This window comes from Micropterus salmoides, unplaced genomic scaffold (genome assembly GCF_014851395.1).
Source record: "Micropterus salmoides isolate LMB-PRFRI ecotype aquatic unplaced genomic scaffold, ASM1485139v1 Ms_hic_scaffold_2803, whole genome shotgun sequence".
Classification (NCBI taxonomy): Eukaryota; Metazoa; Chordata; class Actinopteri; order Centrarchiformes; family Centrarchidae; genus Micropterus; species Micropterus salmoides.
Genome location: NW_024042044.1, coordinates 1 through 19,537, shown reverse-complemented (window position 1 = coordinate 19,537; position 19,537 = coordinate 1). Strand labels below are relative to the sequence as shown.

General features: G+C 46.1%; 1 protein-coding gene, 7 non-coding genes and 1 pseudogene across 8 annotated transcripts; 8 read left to right on the top strand and 1 right to left on the bottom strand.

Annotated features, from left to right (window-relative positions):
* The first annotated feature begins 874 nt into the window (after positions 1 to 874).
* trnaf-gaa lies at positions 875 to 947 on the top strand. The gene has a single exon. It is a non-coding gene; the product is annotated as a tRNA-Phe (tRNA).
* A 1,422-nt stretch (positions 948 to 2,369) lies between these two features.
* Positions 2,370 to 2,442, top strand: trnaf-gaa. The gene has a single exon. It is a non-coding gene; the product is annotated as a tRNA-Phe (tRNA).
* A 1,425-nt stretch (positions 2,443 to 3,867) lies between these two features.
* Positions 3,868 to 3,940, top strand: trnaf-gaa. Its single transcript has one exon. It is a non-coding gene; the product is annotated as a tRNA-Phe (tRNA).
* A 134-nt stretch (positions 3,941 to 4,074) lies between these two features.
* Positions 4,075 to 4,147, top strand: trnaf-gaa. Its single transcript has one exon. It is a non-coding gene; the product is annotated as a tRNA-Phe (tRNA).
* A 1,427-nt stretch (positions 4,148 to 5,574) lies between these two features.
* On the top strand, positions 5,575 to 5,647 carry trnaf-gaa. Its single transcript has one exon. It is a non-coding gene; the product is annotated as a tRNA-Phe (tRNA).
* Positions 5,648 to 5,781: 134 nt separating this feature from the next.
* Positions 5,782 to 5,853, top strand: trnaf-gaa. Its single transcript has one exon. It is a non-coding gene; the product is annotated as a tRNA-Phe (tRNA).
* A 1,428-nt stretch (positions 5,854 to 7,281) lies between these two features.
* trnaf-gaa lies at positions 7,282 to 7,354 on the top strand. Its single transcript has one exon. It is a non-coding gene; the product is annotated as a tRNA-Phe (tRNA).
* Positions 7,355 to 11,838: 4,484 nt separating this feature from the next.
* LOC119881915 lies at positions 11,839 to 14,321 on the top strand (annotated as a pseudogene).
* A 1,498-nt stretch (positions 14,322 to 15,819) lies between these two features.
* LOC119881916 (actin, cytoplasmic-like) lies at positions 15,820 to 19,307 on the bottom strand. Its single transcript, XM_038691998.1, has 7 exons — positions 19,154 to 19,307; positions 18,147 to 18,257; positions 17,523 to 17,607; positions 17,051 to 17,209; positions 16,692 to 16,883; positions 16,294 to 16,475; positions 15,820 to 15,978 (listed from the first exon to the last, which is right to left on the bottom strand). The coding sequence occupies exons 1-7, from the start codon at positions 19,274 to 19,276 to the stop codon at positions 15,835 to 15,837; spliced, it is 996 nt and encodes a 331-aa protein (XP_038547926.1). The 5' UTR covers positions 19,277 to 19,307; the 3' UTR covers positions 15,820 to 15,834.
* Positions 19,308 to 19,537: the final 230 nt, after the last annotated feature.

The window sequence follows — 19,537 nt, the reverse complement described above, 5'->3', positions numbered from 1 at the left end:
TTTGATTGTATTCCCTCATCATTAAAACATATACTTTTACCTAATAGCATTTTAATCCGTGTCTAAAACGGTTTCCTAAATTAGATGGATATGTAGTGCGGGGTGAGGGGGTCCCGTCTCAGGGCTATCCAATCCTGTACGTCCAAAGCGAGAACTGTGTCCGAGTACTCGGCTGTAAGTCGGACTTTTTCCAGGTGAGGGTTGGCCTTCGCCAGGGCTGCGCTTTGTCACCAATCCTGTTTGCGATAGCCATGGACAGGATGTCGAGGCGTAGCGACTCGTAGCGACTCATTCCCTACCTGGAGTTGGCACCCCACCCGTTTCCTGCTGAGAACCATGGCCTCAGATTTAGAGGTGCGAATCCTCATCCCAACCGCTTCACACTCTGCTGCCAACCGATCCAGTGAGAGCTGAAGGTCAAGGACCGATGACGCCATCAGGACCACATCATCCGCAAAAAGCAGCGACGAGATACCAAACCGCAACCCCTCCCCACCACGACTACGCCTCGACATCCTGTCCATGGCTATCGCAAACAGGATTGGTGACAAAGCGCAGCCCTGGCGAAGGCCAACCCTCACCTGGAAAAGTCCGACTTACAGCCGAGTACTCGGACACAGTTCTCGCTTTGGATGTACAGGGATTGGATAGCCCTGAGACGGGACCCCCTCACCCGCACTACATATTCCATCTAATTTAGGAAACCGTTTTTAGACACTGGATTAAAATGCTATTTAGGTAAAAGTATATGTTTTTAATGATGAGGAATACAATCAAATATTTGCTTTAAAGCTCAAGAGTACCTGTGCTGCGTTATCTCAGAAACGTTATCCTATGCTAGATCGACCTCTGGTGGGCAGATGAGGCAACAGCGGCCGAAATAGCTCAGCTGGGAGAGCGTTAGACTGAAGATCTAAAGGTCCCTGGTTCGATCCCGGGTTTCGGCAAGAGCCCGGTGGCTTTTGATGGCACAGAGGGAATACAATCAAAATATTTGCTTTAAAGCGCCGAAAACAGTGGATGTGAAACCCAAAGAAGAGATTCAACCGAGAAATACACCCACTATAGCCATTGTGTTTTGTAAAAGCCTTGACTTTCCCTGAACAGGCAGCATATTACACCACACTGCATCCACACACATTCCTTCCATCCATCTTCATCTGCTTATCCGGGTCGGGGCGCGGGGGCAGCAGCTCCAGCAGGGGACCCCAAACTTCTCTTTACCGAGCCACATTAACCAGCTCTGACCGGGGGATCCCGGGGCGTTCCCAGGCCAGTGTGGATACAATCCCTCCACCTAGTCCTGGGTCTTCCCCTAGGCCTCCTCCCAGCTGGACGTGCCTGGAACACCTCCCTAGGGAGGCGTTCAGGAGGCATCCTTACCAGATGCCCAACCACCTCAACTGGCTCCTTTCGACGCAAAGGAGCAGCGGCTCTACTCTGAGCTCCTCGCGGATGGCTGAGCTTCTCACCTTATCTCTAAGGGAGACACCAGCCACCCGCCTGAGGAAACCCATTTCGGCCGCTTGTACCCGCGACCTCGTTCTGTCGGTCATGACCCAGCCTTCATGACCATAGGTGAGGGTAGGAACGAAAATTGACCGGCGGATCGAGAGCTTTGCCTTACGGCTCGGCTCTCTTTTTGTCACAACGGTGCGGTAAAGCGAGTGCAATACTGCCCCCGCTGCTCCGATTCTGCGGCCAATCTCCTGCTCCAGTCTCCCCTCACGCGTGAACAAGACCCCGAGGTACTTGAACTCCTTCACTTGGGGTAAGGACTCATTCCCTACCTGGAGTTGGCACCCCACCCGTTTCCTGCTGAGAACCATGGCCTCAGATTTAGAGGTGCGAATCCTCATCCCAACCGCTTCACACTCTGCTGCCAACCGATCCAGTGAGAGCTGAAGGTCAAGGACCGATGACGCCATCAGGACCACATCATCCGCAAAAAGCAGCGACGAGATACCAAACCGCAACCCCTCCCCACCACGACTACGCCTCGACATCCTGTCCATGGCTATCGCAAACAGGATTGGTGACAAAGCGCAGCCCTGGCGAAGGCCAACCCTCACCTGGAAAAAGTCCGACTTACAGCCGAGTACTCGGACACAGTTCTCGCTTTGGACGTACAGGGATTGGATAGCCCTGAGACGGGACCCCCTCACCCCGCACTACATATTCCATCTAATTTAGGAAACCGTTTTTAGACACTGGATTAAAATGCTATTTAGGTAAAAGTATATGTTTTTAATGATGAGGGAATACAATCAAAATATTTGCTTTAAAGCTCAAGAGTACCTGTGCTGCGTTATCTCAGAAACGTTATCCTATGCTAGATCGGCCTCTGGTGGGCAGATGAGGCAACAGCGGCCGAAATAGCTCAGCTGGGAGAGCGTTAGACTGAAGATCTAAAGGTCCCTGGTTCGATCCCGGGTTTCGGCAAGAGCCCGGTGGCTTTTGATGGCACAGAGGGAATACAATCAAAATATTTGCTTTAAAGCTCCGAAGAAACAGTGGATGTGAAACCCAAAGAAGAGATTCAACCGAGAAATACACCCACTATAGCCATTGTGTTTTGTAAAAGCCTTGACTTTCCCTGAACAGGCAGCATATTACACCACACTGCATCCACACACATTCCTTCCATCCATCTTCATCTGCTTATCCGGGGTCGGGGCGCGGGGGCAGCAGCTCCAGCAGGGGACCCCAAACTTCTCTTTACCGAGCCACATTAACCAGCTCTGGCCGGGGGATCCCGGGGCGTTCCCAGGCCAGTGTGGAGATACAATCCCTCCACCTAGTCCTGGGTCTTCCCCTAGGCCTCCTCCCAGCTGGACGTGCCTGGAACACCTCCCTAGGGAGGCGTTCAGGAGGCATCCTTACCAGATGCCCAAACCACCTCAACTGGCTCCTTTCGACGCAAAGGAGCAGCGGCTCTACTCTGAGCTCCTCGCGGATGGCTGAGCTTCTCACCTTATCTCTAAGGGAGACACCAGCCACCCGCCTGAGGAAACCCATTTCGGCCGCTTGTACCCGCGACCTCGTTCTGTCGGTCATGACCCAGCCTTCATGACCATAGGTGAGGGTAGGAACGAAAATTGACCGGCGGATCGAGAGCTTTGCCTTACGGCTCGGCTCTCTTTTTGTCACAACGGTGCGGTAAAGCGAGTGCAATACTGCCCCGCTGCTCCGATTCTGCGGCCAATCTCCTGCTCCAGTCTCCCCTCACGCGTGAACAAGACCCCGAGGTACTTGAACTCCTTCACTTGGGGTAAGGACTCATTCCCTACCTGGAGTTGGCACCCCACCCGTTTCCTGCTGAGAACCATGGCCTCAGATTTAGAGGTGCGAATCCTCATCCCAACCGCTTCACACTCTGCTGCCAACCGATCCAGTGAGAGCTGAAGGTCAAGGACCGATGACGCCATCAGGACCACATCATCCGCAAAAAGCAGCGACGAGATACCAAACCGCAACCCCTCCCCACCACGACTACGCCTCGACATCCTGTCCATGGCTATCGCAAACAGGATTGGTGACAAAGCGCAGCCCTGGCGAAGGCCAACCCTCACCTGGAAAAAGTCCGACTTACAGCCGAGTACTCGGACACAGTTCTCGCTTTGGAGTACAGGGATTGGATAGCCCTGAGACGGGACCCCCTCACCCCGCACTACATATTCCATCTAATTTAGGAAACCGTTTTTAGACACTGGATTAAAATGCTATTTAGGTAAAAGTATATGTTTTTAATGATGAGGGAATACAATCAAAATATTTGCTTTAAAGCTCAGAGTACCTGTGCTGCGTTATCTCAGAAACATTATCCTATGCTAGATCGGCCTCTGGTGGGCAGATGAGGCAACAGCGGCCGAAATAGCTCAGCTGGGAGAGCGTTAGACTGAAGATCTAAAGGTCCCTGGTTCGATCCCGGGTTTCGGCAAGAGCCCGGTGGCTTTTGATGGCACAGAGGGAATACAATCAAAATATTTGCTTTAAAGCTCAAGAGTACCTCTGTATCTCAGAAACGTTATCCTATGCTAGATCGGCCTCTGGTGGGCAGACGAGGCAACAGCGGCCGAAATAGCTCAGCTGGGAGAGCGTTAGACTGAAGATCTAAAGGTCCCTGGTTCGATCCCGGGTTTCGGCAAGAGCCCGGTGGCTTTTGATGGCACAGAGGGAATACAATCAAAATATTTGCTTTAAAGCTCCGAAGAAACAGTGGATGTGAAACCCAAAGAAGAGATTCAACCGAGAAATACACCCACTATAGCCATTGTGTTTTGTAAAAGCCTTGACTTTCCCTGAACAGGCAGCATATTACACCACACTGCATCCACACACATTCCTTCCATCCATCTTCATCTGCTTATCCGGGGTCGGGGCGCGGGGGCAGCAGCTCCAGCAGGGGACCCCAAACTTCTCTTTACCGAGCCACATTAACCAGCTCTGACCGGGGATCCCGGGGCGTTCCCAGGCCAGTGTGGAGATACAATCCCTCCACCTAGTCCTGGGTCTTCCCCTAGGCCTCCTCCCAGCTGGACGTGCCTGGAACACCTCCCTAGGGAGGCGTTCAGGAGGCATCCTTACCAGATGCCCAAACCACCTCAACTGGCTCCTTTCGACGCAAAGGAGCAGCGGCTCTACTCTGAGCTCCTCGCGGATGGCTGAGCTTCTCACCTTATCTCTAAGGGAGACACCAGCCACCCGCCTGAGGAAACCCATTTCGGCCGCTTGTACCCGCGACCTCGTTCTGTCGGTCATGACCCAGCCTTCATGACCATAGGTGAGGGTAGGAACGAAAATTGACCGGCGGATCGAGAGCTTTGCCTTACGGCTCGGCTCTCTTTTTGTCACAACGGTGCGGTAAAGCGAGTGCAATACTGCCCCCGCTGCTCCGATTCTGCGGCCAATCTCCTGCTCCAGTCTCCCCTCACGCGTGAACAAGACCCCGAGGTACTTGAACTCCTTCACTTGGGGTAAGGACTCATTCCCTACCTGGAGTTGGCACCCCACCCGTTTCCTGCTGAGAACCATGGCCTCAGATTTAGAGGTGCGAATCCTCATCCCAACCGCTTCACACTCTGCTGCCAACCGATCCAGTGAGAGCTGAAGGTCAAGGACCGATGACGCCATCAGGACCACATCATCCGCAAAAAGCAGCGACGAGATACCAAACCGCAACCCCTCCCCACCACGACTACGCCTCGACATCCTGTCCATGGCTATCGCAAACAGGATTGGTGACAAAGCGCAGCCCTGGCGAAGGCCAACCCTCACCTGGAAAAAGTCCGACTTACAGCCGAGTACTCGGACACAGTTCTCGCTTTGGATGTACAGGGATTGGATAGCCCTGAGACGGGACCCCCTCACCCCGCACTACATATTCCATCTAATTTAGGAAACCGTTTTTAGACACTGGGTTAAAATGCTATTTAGGTAAAAGTATATGTTTTTAATGATGAGGGAATACAATCAAAATATTTGCTTTAAAGCTCAAGAGTACCTGTGCTGCGTTATCTCAGAAACGTTATCCTATGCTAGATCGGCCTCTGGTGGGCAGATGAGGCAACAGCGGCCGAAATAGCTCAGCTGGGAGAGCGTTAGACTGAAGATCCAAAGGTCCCTGGTTCGATCCCGGGTTTCGGCAGGAGCCCGGTGGCTTTTGATGGCACAGAGGGAATACAATCAAAATATTTGCTTTAAAGCTCAAGAGTACCTCTGTATCTCAGAAACGTTATCCTATGCTAGATCGGCCTCTGGTGGGCAGATGAGGCAACAGCGGCCGAAATAGCTCAGCTGGGAGAGCGTTAGACTGAAGATCTAAAGTCCCTGGTTCGATCCCGGGTTTCGGCAAGAGCCCGGTGGCTTTTGATGGCACAGAGGGAATACAATCAAAATATTTGCTTTAAAGCTCAGAAGAAACAGTGGATGTGAAACCCAAAGTAGAGATTCAACCGAGAAATACACCCACTATAGCCATTGTGTTTTGTAAAAGCCTTGACTTTCCCTGAACAGGCAGCATATTACACCACACTGCATCCACACACATTCCTTCCATCCATCTTCATCTGCTTATCCGGGGTCGGGGCGTGGGGGCAGCAGCTCCTGCAGGGGACCCCAAACTTCTCTTTACCGAGCCACATTAACCAGCTCTGACCGGGGGATCCCGGGGCGTTCCCAGGCCAGTGTGGAGATACAATCCCTCCACCTAGTCCTGGGTCTTCCCCTAGGCCTCCTCCCAGCTGGACGTGCCTGGAACACCTCCCTAGGGAGGCGTTCAGGAGGCATCCTTACCAGATGCCCAAACCACCTCAACTGGCTCCTTTCGACGCAAAGGAGCAGCGGCTCTACTCTGAGCTCCTCGCGGATGGCTGAGCTTCTCACCTTATCTCTAAGGGAGACACCAGCCACCCGCCTGAGGAAACCCATTTCGGCCGCTTGTACCCGCGACCTCGTTCTGTCGGTCATGACCCAGCCTTCATGACCATAGGTGAGGGTAGGAACGAAAATTGACCGGCGGATCAAGAGCTTTGCCTTACGGCTCGGCTCTCTTTTTGTCACAACGGTGCGGTAAAGCGAGTGCAATACTGCCCCCGCTGCTCCGATTCTGCGGCCAATCTCCTGCTCCAGTCTCCCCTCACGCGTGAACAAGACCCCGAGGTACTTGAACTCCTTCACTTGGGGTAAGGACTCATTCCCTACCTGGAGTTGGCACCCCACCCGTTTCCTGCTGAGAACCATGGCCTCAGATTTAGAGGTGCGAATCCTCATCCCAACCGCTTCACACTCTGCTGCCAACCGATCCAGTGAGAGCTGAAGGTCAAGGACCGATGACGCCATCAGGACCACATCATCCGCAAAAAGCAGCGACGAGATACCAAACCGCAACCCCTCCCCACCACGACTACGCCTCGACATCCTGTCCATGGCTATCGCAAACAGGATTGGTGACAAAGCGCAGCCCTGGCGAAGGCCAACCCTCACCTGGAAAAAGTCCGACTTACAGCCGAGTACTCGGACACAGTTCTCGCTTTGGACGTACAGGGATTGGATAGCCCTGAGACGGGACCCCCTCACCCCGCACTACATATTCCATCTAATTTAGGAAACCGTTTTTAGACACTGGATTAAAATGCTATTTAGGTAAAAGTATATGTTTTTAATGATGAGGGAATACAATCAAAATATTTGCTTTAAAGCTCAAGAGTACCTGTGCTGCGTTATCTCAGAAACGTTATCCTATGCTAGATCGGCCTCTGGTGGGCAGATGAGGCAACAGCGGCCGAAATAGCTCAGCTGGGAGAGCGTTAGACTGAAGATCTAAAGGTCCCTGGTTCGATCCCGGGTTTCGGCAAGAGCCCGGTGGCTTTTGATGGCACAGAGGGAATACAATCAAAATATTTGCTTTAAAGCTCCGAAGAAACAGTGGATGTGAAACCCAAAGAAGAGATTCAACCGAGAAATACACCCACTATAGCCATTGTGTTTTGTAAAAGCCTTGACTTTCCCTGAACAGGCAGCATATTACACCACACTGCATCCACACACATTCCTTCCATCCATCTTCATCTGCTTTTATTTCGGGGCGCGGGGGCAGCAGCTCCAGCAGGGGACCCCAAACTTCTCTTTACCGAGCCACATTAACCAGCTCTGACCGGGGGATCCCGGGGCGTTCCCAGGCCAGTGTGGAGATACAATCCCTCCACCTAGTCCTGGGTCTTCCCCTAGGCCTCCTCCCAGCTGGACGTGCCTGGAACACCTCCCTAGGGAGGCGTTCAGGAGGCATCCTTACCAGATGCCCAAACCACCTCAACTGGCTCCTTTCGACGCAAAGGAGTAGCGGCTCTACTCTGAGCTCCTCGCGGATGGCTGAGCTTCTCACCTTATCTCTAAGGGAGACACCAGCCACCCGCCTGAGGAAACCCATTCTGGATCGAGAGCTTTGCCTCACGGCTCGGCTCTCTTTTTGTCACAACGGTGCGGTAAAGCGAGTGCAATACTGCCCCCGCTGCTCCGATTCTGTGGCCAATCTCCTGCTCCAGTCTCCCCTCACGCAGTGGTGGTTTGTTTGTTTGACGGCGGAGACGTTCCCTGATGTGGGTGGCGAGTTCAATCTCAAAACGTTTTGCACCGGTTTGCAACATTTCGGATTGAACGACATGTTTTCTTGCAACGTTGCGCAATTTTCTGCAATGGGCTTCCAGGTATGATTTCTCCCGTTTGGTGGGCGTGTCTCAGGTGTTACCCAATCAGCTGCAACCAGTTCGTAAACACAACGGTGTAAAAAAGGCTGGAAAATTCAGTGCGCTTGTGTACTCAGCAGGTTGTTCAGGGAACCACCGTTTTGATTGAAAAAAAAAGCTTTGCTGCGTTTTATTGGCTCTGAACTCTCCCGGGGTGTGGATAATGCCACAGATAACCTACCAAAGGAGACCGTCGTGTGACAGCTACTTGTGGATAGGCTACTACGTCGCCAGTGCTCAACGTCATTGATAAGCTCGTCGCCGTCAGGCTTGAATTTTTTCACTCAAACTACTTCTTTTTTTATTGGCGGTTGCCAAACTAGCCAAGAGGTGCATTACCGCTACCAACTGGACTGGAGTGTGGAACCAGAGATTGTTTTCAATACAAGGAGAATAGGCCTACATGTTCAAGCCTTTTTTTGTCATTAAAAGTGTTGCTGTAAAAATACTTGAAAGTTCAAGAATAAATTTTACACAAAAATATAAAAGGAGGGTAATCTTTTAAGCAATATTATATGGATATAATATTTATCCAAGATATTAATCAACTTAATTATGTAAGTTGTCAGCTGAGAAGTTTGTACAAAAAAAACCCAGTACTTTAGGTTTGTTAGTATTTCTTTTTCGAAATTTTTAAAAGGTGCTTTTGTAAATCAAACCAAACGCGTGAAAAATAACTAGAAATATGTTCATTATATTCCCCCTCCCAATCCCAAAACATTTACAGTTGTAAAATAAAAAGGATCTTAAAACGGGTTTGACCATTGTTCAATGAACTCCTTGAGGCATAACAGTTTTATCTAGTTTTAAACTGTCTCCGATAAGGTAAAATAATAAAATTTCTACAAAAGACTCATCAGGGTCTCTAAAACTCACTTAAAAAATGTTATGATCAAGGTTATTATGTTTTGTTCAGTTAATAGTATATAATCTGTTCATTAAAATTTTGTGCAATTTAACGATAGCACTTCAAGTTAGTTCAAAATGTCTGCTTATATTCTAGTGTATTTGTAGCAAAATCTTTGCCTTTCCTTCCAGAAACTTTGTTAGCATTGGACCTTGTCTTTTATTAGGCTGTAAAAACTCAATTAATTGTGGGGTTGACCTGTAGTTCCACACAAATGGGTGGTTGTGGAAAGCATGTCCAAGAAAACTCTCTGCAAGTGTGAGAATGTTAACTCAAACATTTCAAAAACAGCTCAACATGCAGTTTAAAATTATAATAAAATTGCATCTTTTTTGTTTGCTGGTGCAGTGACTGAGCAATATAATGTTCTGAGGGAAGAGCTGCTCCTTTCTGCATTAACCCATTCCTGTTTCCAACATCAACTAAACAAAACAAAAAAAACAACCCACCTAATTGTCATAACTTGAATAATTTGTTTCTCACAGACTGGATGCTGCTGTAAACTGGACTGGTCACACATGGTGATTAAAAAGGGTGCAGAACAAATATGAAAACCTTTTAAATATATGTTTTATCATCTAGTCTAGAGTGTTTTCTGTTCTGCCAGGGGAACAGACATTTGACAGGCAGACAGAAACTGAGCATGAAACAATCACCAGATAGAAACAGAATAAGACAAGATCCTAGGCCGGCACAGATTCAAACAAGAACAGAACTGAACATAAGTCAAAGGCAAGCTAAACACGCACACCGTACATGACAGATTATAAATGATAAATTGACTTTATCCTGGCCTACCATCTAATGACTTGAAAAAAATTGGGCCCGATGCCAGACTTATTTGCTCATCTAAATTCTATTCAGTTCTAACATTTTGTCAACAAACTGCTTGAGAGCAGGGTAAACAAAGAATAAAGACAGGACATTGTTAAATAGCTTATAATAGCATTAATGACAGAAACAACATGAATAGCAATAACTAGCAACTTAAACAAAATAGTAGCCTACTACAAAGAACAAGAGAGAAAACAAGGGGTGGAGTGTTTAAGAAGAGCGTAGCTGTTTAGGGTTTGTTATGGGAGAGAAATAAACACCATGTTGCTAATTAATCTACATGTTTCCTTTCAGAAATGGAAGACGAGGTCCCTGCCCTTGTTGTCAACAACGGCTCCGGCCTGTGCAGTGTGAGTGCCTGTTTTTGTGCCACCATGATTAGTGCTTCTGTGCTGTCCTTCAGTCCAGCTTTTTCCAGCCACTGGTAGGATTTCTTGAAATCAGCCACTTCTTCTATTTGTCTGTGGTACGTGCCGTGCAGCGGCTTGTCCCTCCATGAAGTATTCTTCATCTTCCTTGTCCTCACCTTCGGGTTTCTGCTGCCTGAGGTATTCGCTAAGCCCTTCATCTTTGGGGGCCATCTTCCTGATGTACTGCTGGATGTTTGTCGTTTCATCCTGGACAGTGGTCTTAACACTCACTAGCCCTCGGCCTCCCTCGCTACGCTTGGTGTACAGTCTCAGGTGCTGGATTCGGGGTGAAACCCTCCATGCATTGTGAGGAGCTTTCTTGTCCTGATGACAGTGGCCTCTATCTCCTCCTTTGGCCAGTTTATTATACCATTGGGGTATGTGACGACTGGCAGGGCGTATGTGTTGATGGCTCAGATCTTGTTCTTCCCAGTCAGCTGACTTTTCAGGACCTGCCTTACTCTCTGTATGTATTTAGTCTGGTGGACTTTCTTTCTGCCTCTTCATGGTTTCCATAAGCCTGCGGCACCTTAAGGTATTTTTAGCTGTCCTGAACATCTGCAATGTGGCCTTCTGGTAGTTCAATCCCCTCGATTCTGATCAACTTTCCTCTTTTTGATACCATGCGACCACACTTGTCCAGTCTGAACGAAATTCCAATGTCGTTGCTGTAGATCCTGGTAGTGTGGATCAGTGAGTCGATGTCTCGCTCATTTCTGGCATACAGCTTGATGTCATCCATGTAGAGGAGGTGACTGATGGTTGTTTCACTTCAGAATCGATATCCGTAGCCAGTTTTTGTGATGATCTGGTTGAGGGGATTCAGGCCTATGCAGAACAGCAGCGGGGATAGTGCATCGCTTTGGTATATGCTGCACTTAATGGTGACTTGTGCAACTGGTTTTAATTGGCTTCCAGACTTGTCTTCCACAGCCCCATTGAGTTCTTCATGAAAGCTATTAGTGTCCTGTTGATCTTGTACGTTTCCAAGCATTCCAGTATCCATGTGTGTGGCAGTGAGTCATAGGCTTTCTTGTAGTCAATCCAGGCGGTGCACAGATTGGTCTGCCTGGTCTTGCAGTCTCGAGTGACTGCTCTATCCCTTCTTGGCCCTGTCCATGTATTGAGCCATGTGCCTACTCTTTTTAGCTACAATGATGCCTGACAGGAGCTTCCATGTTGTGCAGAGGCAGGTTATTGGCCGGTAGTTGGATGGGATTGTTCCCTTCTGGGGGTCCTTCATGATCAGGACTGTCCATCCTTGGGTTAACCATTCTGGGTGGGTCCCATCCATCAGCAGTTGGTTCATTTGTGCTGCCAGGCATTCACGGAGTGCAGTTAGTTTCTTCAGCCAGTAAGTGCGGATCATGTCAAGGCCTGGTGCTGTCCAGAAAGGTGCAAGGAAAGGGCTACCTAAGAAATATATATATGTATTGTGCAGGACATGACACAGATGCAGTACGTGGGAGACGATGCCTACAGCAAGAGAGATATCCTGACCCTACTACTAAGTACCCCATCAAGCACGGCATTGTCACCAACTGGGACAACATGGAGAAGGTAAAGATACTTACATACTTAAACAGCCAGAGAGCTGTGACTTCGATCTGTTTAAGTTTAGTAACAAATGATCAAGAACTTGTAAAAAGTGGCACAACTATAAAGTAGAAATTCTTACATTATTTATTAATATTTAGTACATATATATATATATATATACACATGTAATCATTAAATGGAGGAATATGAATCTATAAGCGAATGAAAATGCCCAACCAATAGCAGAAAGTTCTTGACATTTTGTTACTACACTTTGACTTATAGGTGCTTACTTACTGCTGGAAGCTTAATCTATAATTGCATTATAATTTTTTTTTTTATAGATGTATGAATCAAACTCCCAGTGGTTTAGCATTTAATGGAAATACTCAAGTAAAAGTACAAGTACCTCAAAATTGTACTCATAATGTCCTTTTAACCATATATATATATATATCAAATTATTAAAAGCTGGAAAAAGCTTGACACCAACCATTCTTGACCTGAATATATTTTTATTTAACAGTAGTTTATAGTTACTATGATTCATCATTGAACTAGCAGCTGTTCTGTTGCTGCAGATTTGGCATCACACCTTCGACAACGAGCTCCGTGTTGCTCCTGAGGAGCATCCAGTCCTGCTGACCGAGGCTCCACTTAACCCCAAGGATAACAGGGAGAAGATGACACAGGTGTGTGTTTGTAACAACTTCTCAGAACCTATGGGTTTAGTTTTACCATCATCTCTCTCTGATCTGAAGAAAGAAATCAAGGCACCAATGCATACTGCCCACGTGCAGCTTTAACTCCTTAGATTCTCTAGACTGAGACATTAACAGCTGGACATTTTTTCTAAATATATGCTTACTTCTATCTCTTCTAACTTGTAATACAGTTCCTGTATACAAACGGGAGAAAAACAAGCTACAGGGTTCAGATGTCATGCCTTCCACAGTGACATGTCATGTTTTACTGACATATTTCTCCTGTTGTAGCATCTCTGCATTGCTGTCCTATAAAATCCAGAGGAGAATTTAAAATCCTTCTTCTCACCTACAAAGCTCTTAATGGTCAGGCACCATCTGGTCTTAAAGAGCTCATAGTACCTTACTACCCCACCAGAGCACTGCGCTCCCAGAATGCAGGGTTACTTGTGGTTGCTAGAGTTTCCAAAAGTAGAAGGCGAACCAGACAGTCAGCTAACAAAGCTGTTATCTCTTGTGTTATTGTCCTTCTCCTTTTTCCTCCTATTGCCTTCTGCAGGTATTTCTGGCGCTGGAGTTGTGGAGTCTGGTTCCTGCTTCTAACATGTTACTGCTTAATACCCTTTGCTAACAATTGTTATTACTAATCCTACTTACTTATTATTATTATTATTATTATTATTGGGAATTGTTGGGACTATGGCAATAATTTTACAAAGAGTATGTTCTAGTCCTGCTCTATATGAAAAGCGCAATTAGATAGCAATTGTTGTCAAAACTGAATTGGGTTGAGTCTTTCTCTTTGGTTCAGATTATGTTCGAGAAATTCAAGTGTCCTGCCATGTATGTGGCCTCCCAGGCAGTCCTGTCACTGTACTACTCTGGTAAAACCACAGGTGAGAAGTCAAATACAACCATAAACATCTCTCTGAGCTGTAATGTCTTAAAATAATTGCATTTGTTAAAAATTGGCTCGTTGCTTAAAAATGACATATATTTCCTAAATGGCTGTGTTTCCTTATTGCAGCATCATGAGGCCATTAGAGGAACTGCAGCTTAGCAAATTTCAGTGACGGCCTTGATGTTGAACTATGATCAGAATAACCACAGAAAGTGCATGTTCCTATTTTGTTATTGGGTCCTTTTTGTCTTGCAGGTATTGTGATAGGCTCTGGTGACGGTGTCAGCTACACTGTGCCAATCTACAAGGGTTACGCTCTGCCTCATGGTATCCTCCGTCTGGTCCTGGCTGGCAGAGATCTGACTGACTGTCTGATAAAAAGTCTCATGGAGAGAGGCTACAGCTTCACCACCACTGGTATGATTTTGACCTAAAACAAATAGCATAGGCACGATTTATAATCTGGAGCTTCTACTTCCTTTTATAACAAGTGTAACTTTGTAAGTGATAAAATCCTGAATGGCTGCAGGCTTTTCATTTTCTGAATATTTAACTTTAGTGTCTTTTAACTCTCTAATTTCAGCTGAGCATGAGATTGTGCGTGACATTAAGGAGAAGCTCTGCTACGTGGCTCTGGATTTTAAGCAGGAGACACAGATGGCATCTTCTTCTTCCTCCCTGGAGAAGACTTATGAGCTTCCTAACGGACAGGTCATCACCATCGGCAATGAGAGGTTCAGCTTCCCCGAGGCTCTCTTCCAGCCTTCATTAGTCGGTGGGTAACAAGGCCAGTAATGCAGGTCGTATCACTAAAGCAAATCATTTAAACAGACACTGGCAAGTGCTTTTAATAGATCTTGCACAGATTTTAAGTCAGTAACTATTGGCCATTAGACAGTTAGCATAAATATATTTTATGTTTCAGAGCCGTTTGTGGTCTTGTGTGCTAGAAATTAAAACCACAGTTACATTGAACACTAAATTACAGGGTTCCTACACAGTATGGAAAAGTATGGAATTTGATATCAGTCATATCCATGTCTGGCTAAATGTTTGGAGAACAATAGGGTATGGAAACACATCTGTGTTTACAGAATTTTATCCCCACTTTGTTTTCAAATATATAAAATCAGAATAAAAAAATAAAATAACTACAAAAAACTAAATCTAATGTTATGAAGATGGCCTACAAAAAACGCATCTTTGACCTGTGCATTCTTACTGTGTCTCACGGCAACAACAAATCACATTATCTGGATCATGAGATTTTAGTATGCAAGTCAAAATGAAAGTGGAAATTACATTCCTGTGTAGGCAATGATTATTTGCTTACATGCATCCTGTATTCATCAAAACAAATGCCTTTGGTGAGGGAGTTCCCACTGTGACACATCCACCAATGTTTCCCAGAGCAAGACATTTAACCCCTAGCTGCTCAGGAGGTGTGCCACTTCTTACACATTTGTAAATCACCTTGGATAAAAACTTCAGCTAAATGTAACATAACTATGCACAGAACACGCAGAGGCATTTTAAATGCCTCAAGCAGCAATTGAAGACATTAGAGGAGGTTTAAACATGTAACATTTTGCGTGCACTGTGACAAATTCAATGTATAGCACAGAGGAAAAAAGCCAAAAGTTGACATGCAATTTAATTCACTGAGATTGTTTAAGAGGAACATAAACATGGCTAACGTGACAACCCCTGTGTAGTCCAGTGAGACCTCTGTGGGAGTGATACCTCACTATCTTTGTTTTTGTCTGTTGAGGTGATCCTCGTACACCTCGGGCCTGTGGAAATAAAGCTCCACCTTGTCACAATCCATTCGTTTCTCTGCCACCCAGCCGATAATAATAGTAATAATAATCTTTATTTGTAGAGCACTTTTCAAAAACAAGTTACAAAGTGCTTTAACAAGTGTAAAGACAATAATACCCAAACCGTGGCCTGAGCAGCCTCTCAGCCACAGCATGTTTTGGTTTATTTAACTTGCTGACACACACACCTTACATTTAAACGCTTAGGTTTAGTATCTTTTGTTAATTGAAGAACTTTCGATCTTTACGCTGCTTCGTTCCCTCTTATGCCATGGCCCTTTAGCCAGGTTGTGACAGTAGAAAAACAGATGATCACTGATAATACTGTTTGTTTTACTTTCAATACTTTATCACCAGAATCAGTGAAGGCTGTGGCCACACCTTTTAGTCTCTTCATAAAGTGAACTAGACACATTTCTATTTTGATGAAAGCATGTTAACGTTAGGAAAAGGGGGAGTCCATGACATGGGGCTTTCTAGAAGCACTTGCGGTAGACGATCGAGGCGCCAGACTCGTAATACTCCTGCTTGCTGATCCACATCCGCTGGAAAGTGGGGAGGGAAGCCAGGATGGAACCTCCGATCCATACAGAGTACTTCCTCTCTGGGGGTGCGATAATCTGAAGGTGAGGAAAGAAAACAGGTGAGACAGGAAGACGTGATGCTCAGTATGAACCTCCATCTCATGAAGAGATGAGAGAATTTTGAAGATAAAGTAACTAATAATGTTGTATTAAAATAAATAGAAGTTCACAGAAGTGTCTGTTTTCTGAAGATCTACAGATCAGATTCCCTAGTAAAATCAATTGTCACTTGGAGCACTATGTAAAGTCTAAGTAAGAAATATGTTTTATCAAAGGTTCCTCTGAACCATTTCCTAAAAAAGTGATTCAAGTAGTCCCTTACTGATATGCATGAAAAAACTAAAGCTGTACCTTGATTTTCATGGTGGGTGGGGCCAGAGCGGTGATCTCCTTCTGCATGCGGTCAGCGATGCCGTGGCACATGGTGGTGCCGCCGGACAGCACAGTGTTGGCGTACAGGTCCTTAAGGATGTCCACGTCGCACTTCATGATGCTGTTGTAGGTCGTCTCGTGGATGCCAGCTGACTCCATTCCTGAACACACGGATGAAACAAGAAAGAATTTAGTGTTTGATTTAACTGTGAAGTTAATTTGTTGCACACAAGACCAGAAACTGCTTTGAGGCCGAGAAAACTTATTGACTGAGAAGAGCTCAGAAACTCTGTTCAGTCCTTTTAAAGGCACTTGTCAGTGTTTGATTTGAATGATTTTCTTTAGTATAGAAGCTTGTGTTAATACTCGTTACTCACCAATGAATGAAGGCTGGAAGAGCGTCTCGGGGCAGCGGAACCTCTCGTTGCCGATGGTGATGACCTGTCCGTCAGGAAGCTCGTAACTCTTCTCCAGGGTGGAAGAGGAAGCTGCCGTCTGCATCTCCTGCTCGAAGTCCAGAGCCACGTAGCAGAGCTTCTCCTTAATGTCACGCACAATCTCATGCTCAGCTGGAGATAGGGATTTGAAATGTTACAAAATGGACAAAAATAAGATATTCAGAAACTTGAAAAGCCATTCAGGAACTTTATATCTTAGGATACACGTGTTTAAAAGGAAGTAGAAGCTCCAGACTATAAACTGGGCCTATACAATTTGTTTTAGGTCAAACTCGTACCAGAGGTGAAGCTGTAGCCTCTCTCAGTGAGGATCTTCATCAGATAGTCAGTCAGATGTCTGCCAGCCAGGTCCACAGTGAGGATGGCGTGAGGCAGAGCGTAACCCTCGTAGATGGGCACAGTGTGGCTGACACCGTCACCGGAGTCCATCACAATACCTGCAAGACAAACAGTGCACGATTACAAAAAGGAACAACACTTGCTGCGATCATGGTTCAACATCATGGCCAGTAGCTCAGTGGGGACTTGGCTTAGTAACCAGAGGGTCATGGTTCAATTCCAGTGTGGACCAGTCAAACTGAGTATGTACTGGTAGCTGGAGAGGTGCCAGTTCACCCGCTGGGCAATTCTGAAGACGCCCTTAAGCAATGTCCTGGACTTCTTCTAGAAATACAACTCATTTTTAGGCAGGAAGGAAATTCAATGTTGAGTAGACATTACAACTCACAGAAATGTTTACGGACTTCTCACCTGTGGTACGACCGGAAGCGTACAGAGACAGGACGGCCTGGGTGGCGACATACAGGGCAGGACATCTGAATGTCTCAAACATGATCTGGATCCAAGAAGAAGAAGACGTGTTACTACAGAAGCTATGACATCTGAAGACACACCAAAAAAAAACTGTAGCTTTTTTCCCCCTTCGCGTCTTTTACAGGAGCTGTGTTAAAGGTCCAGTGTGAAATATTTAGGAGGATCTATTGACAGAAATGCAATATAAGATCCACAACTATGTTTTCAGTGGAGTATAAAGACCTTACATAATGAACCGTTATGTTTTCATTACCTTGGAATGAGCCAATCATATCTACATATACACATACCCTTGGCCCGACCGGTCGAGGCAGACCCTTAGCCATGGTTCTGCTCGAGGTTTCTGCAACTTAATAGTTTTCCATCTCCTCTGTCGCCTAATGCTGCTCATGGCCGACAGAGCGTGACGAGGGGTGACTGTAAGTGAGCAGTTGGTTGCAATTTGCAACCTTCACTGATAATTGCCACTAAATCTTACACAGTGAACCTATAAGACTTGGACTGAATTTCTTCTGGTCAAAATAAACCCATCATTTTTAAGGATTTGTTCCAAACACACACCTGTGTCATCTTCTCCCTGTTGGCTGTGGGGTTGAGTGGAGGCTCGGTCAGCAGGACTGGATGCTCCTCAGGAGCAACACGGAGCTCGTTGTCGAAGGTGTGACGCCATATCTGCAGCAACAGGACAGCTGTAAGTTAACTATTAACTAACTAATTATAATAACTTTAAAGCTAATGTCAAATGTAGCGAAAATAAAATATATGCAGGACAATTTAAGTCTGGTTGGTGTCAAGTTTTAAATATTTTGATATTTTCAGTGGTGGAAAGTACCTATGTACCTTACTCAAGTACATTTTTTAGGTACTTGTAATTTCACCTGAGTATTTCCATTAAATGCTAAACCCTACTCCACTAAAATGTAGAAAGAGATGTACTATTTACTCTCACTACATGCGTTTGACAGCTCTGGTTACTTACATTATTAATACTACTATCAAATAAATTATGATTTAAGCCAGAGATTCCCACAGTGTGGTGGTGTAGCAATTATTTTTTGTGGAATTTTTCATGAAATAAAGCTTGAATAAGAACTTTCCTTTGTAAGTTTAACTTCAAACTAAAACGTTAATTAATAGTTTCACAGGGAATGGCTACTCACACCCTCTTTCCCTCTGCCTCTCTCTCCCCTCCCTCTCTCTCAGACAGAGCCACCCGCACTGTACTAACAAATCCTCATATGGATCCTCTTTTAGTCCATATTATCTGTTTTTGAGGCACTACACAGGGTGCGATTTGTGAGAAAACAGCAGAGGGATGTTTTGAAACGTCTCCTGTTAAGTCTGTTTTGCCAAATGCCAAGTGCTCGTTTATGTATGGAACTACGTTTCCAAGCATGCACTCCTGCGCATCCTTGAAAACAGTTTTGCAATGTGAAACTTCACTGAAAAAGGCTGCTCAAAACTACATGGCCCCTTTAATAAATAATTTAAGTTTTCTATGCAATATCCTGCTACCATTTTACCAAGTTTATGACCATTTGTTATTAACATGTAGCATGTGTCTTCACCTTCTCCATGTCGTCCCAGTTAGTGATAATGCCGTGCTCGATGGGGTAGTTCAGGGTCAGGATGCCTCTCTTGCTCTGGGCCTCGTCTCCCACATAGCTGTCATTTCCTACCATTCCCACCATCCCCACAGTCTGCACACACACACAAACAAACTTTTAGAGTCACATGTTAATGTTTTAGTCAGCGGTACCTCTCCACTTTTCCCCTCTTGTTCTCAGCTGTTATCCCCCACCTTCTGGTTGCCTGTCTCTCTGTTTCCGCTCTGATGTGTTTGGTTTGTATGTGGGTGTGGCTCTCCTCCCTGGCTCCTGCACTCAGGTGCTCACACATCTGCATCTCATCTAATGGGCTGCAGGGGCTGAACTCTGTCCTGGGTGGCGGCA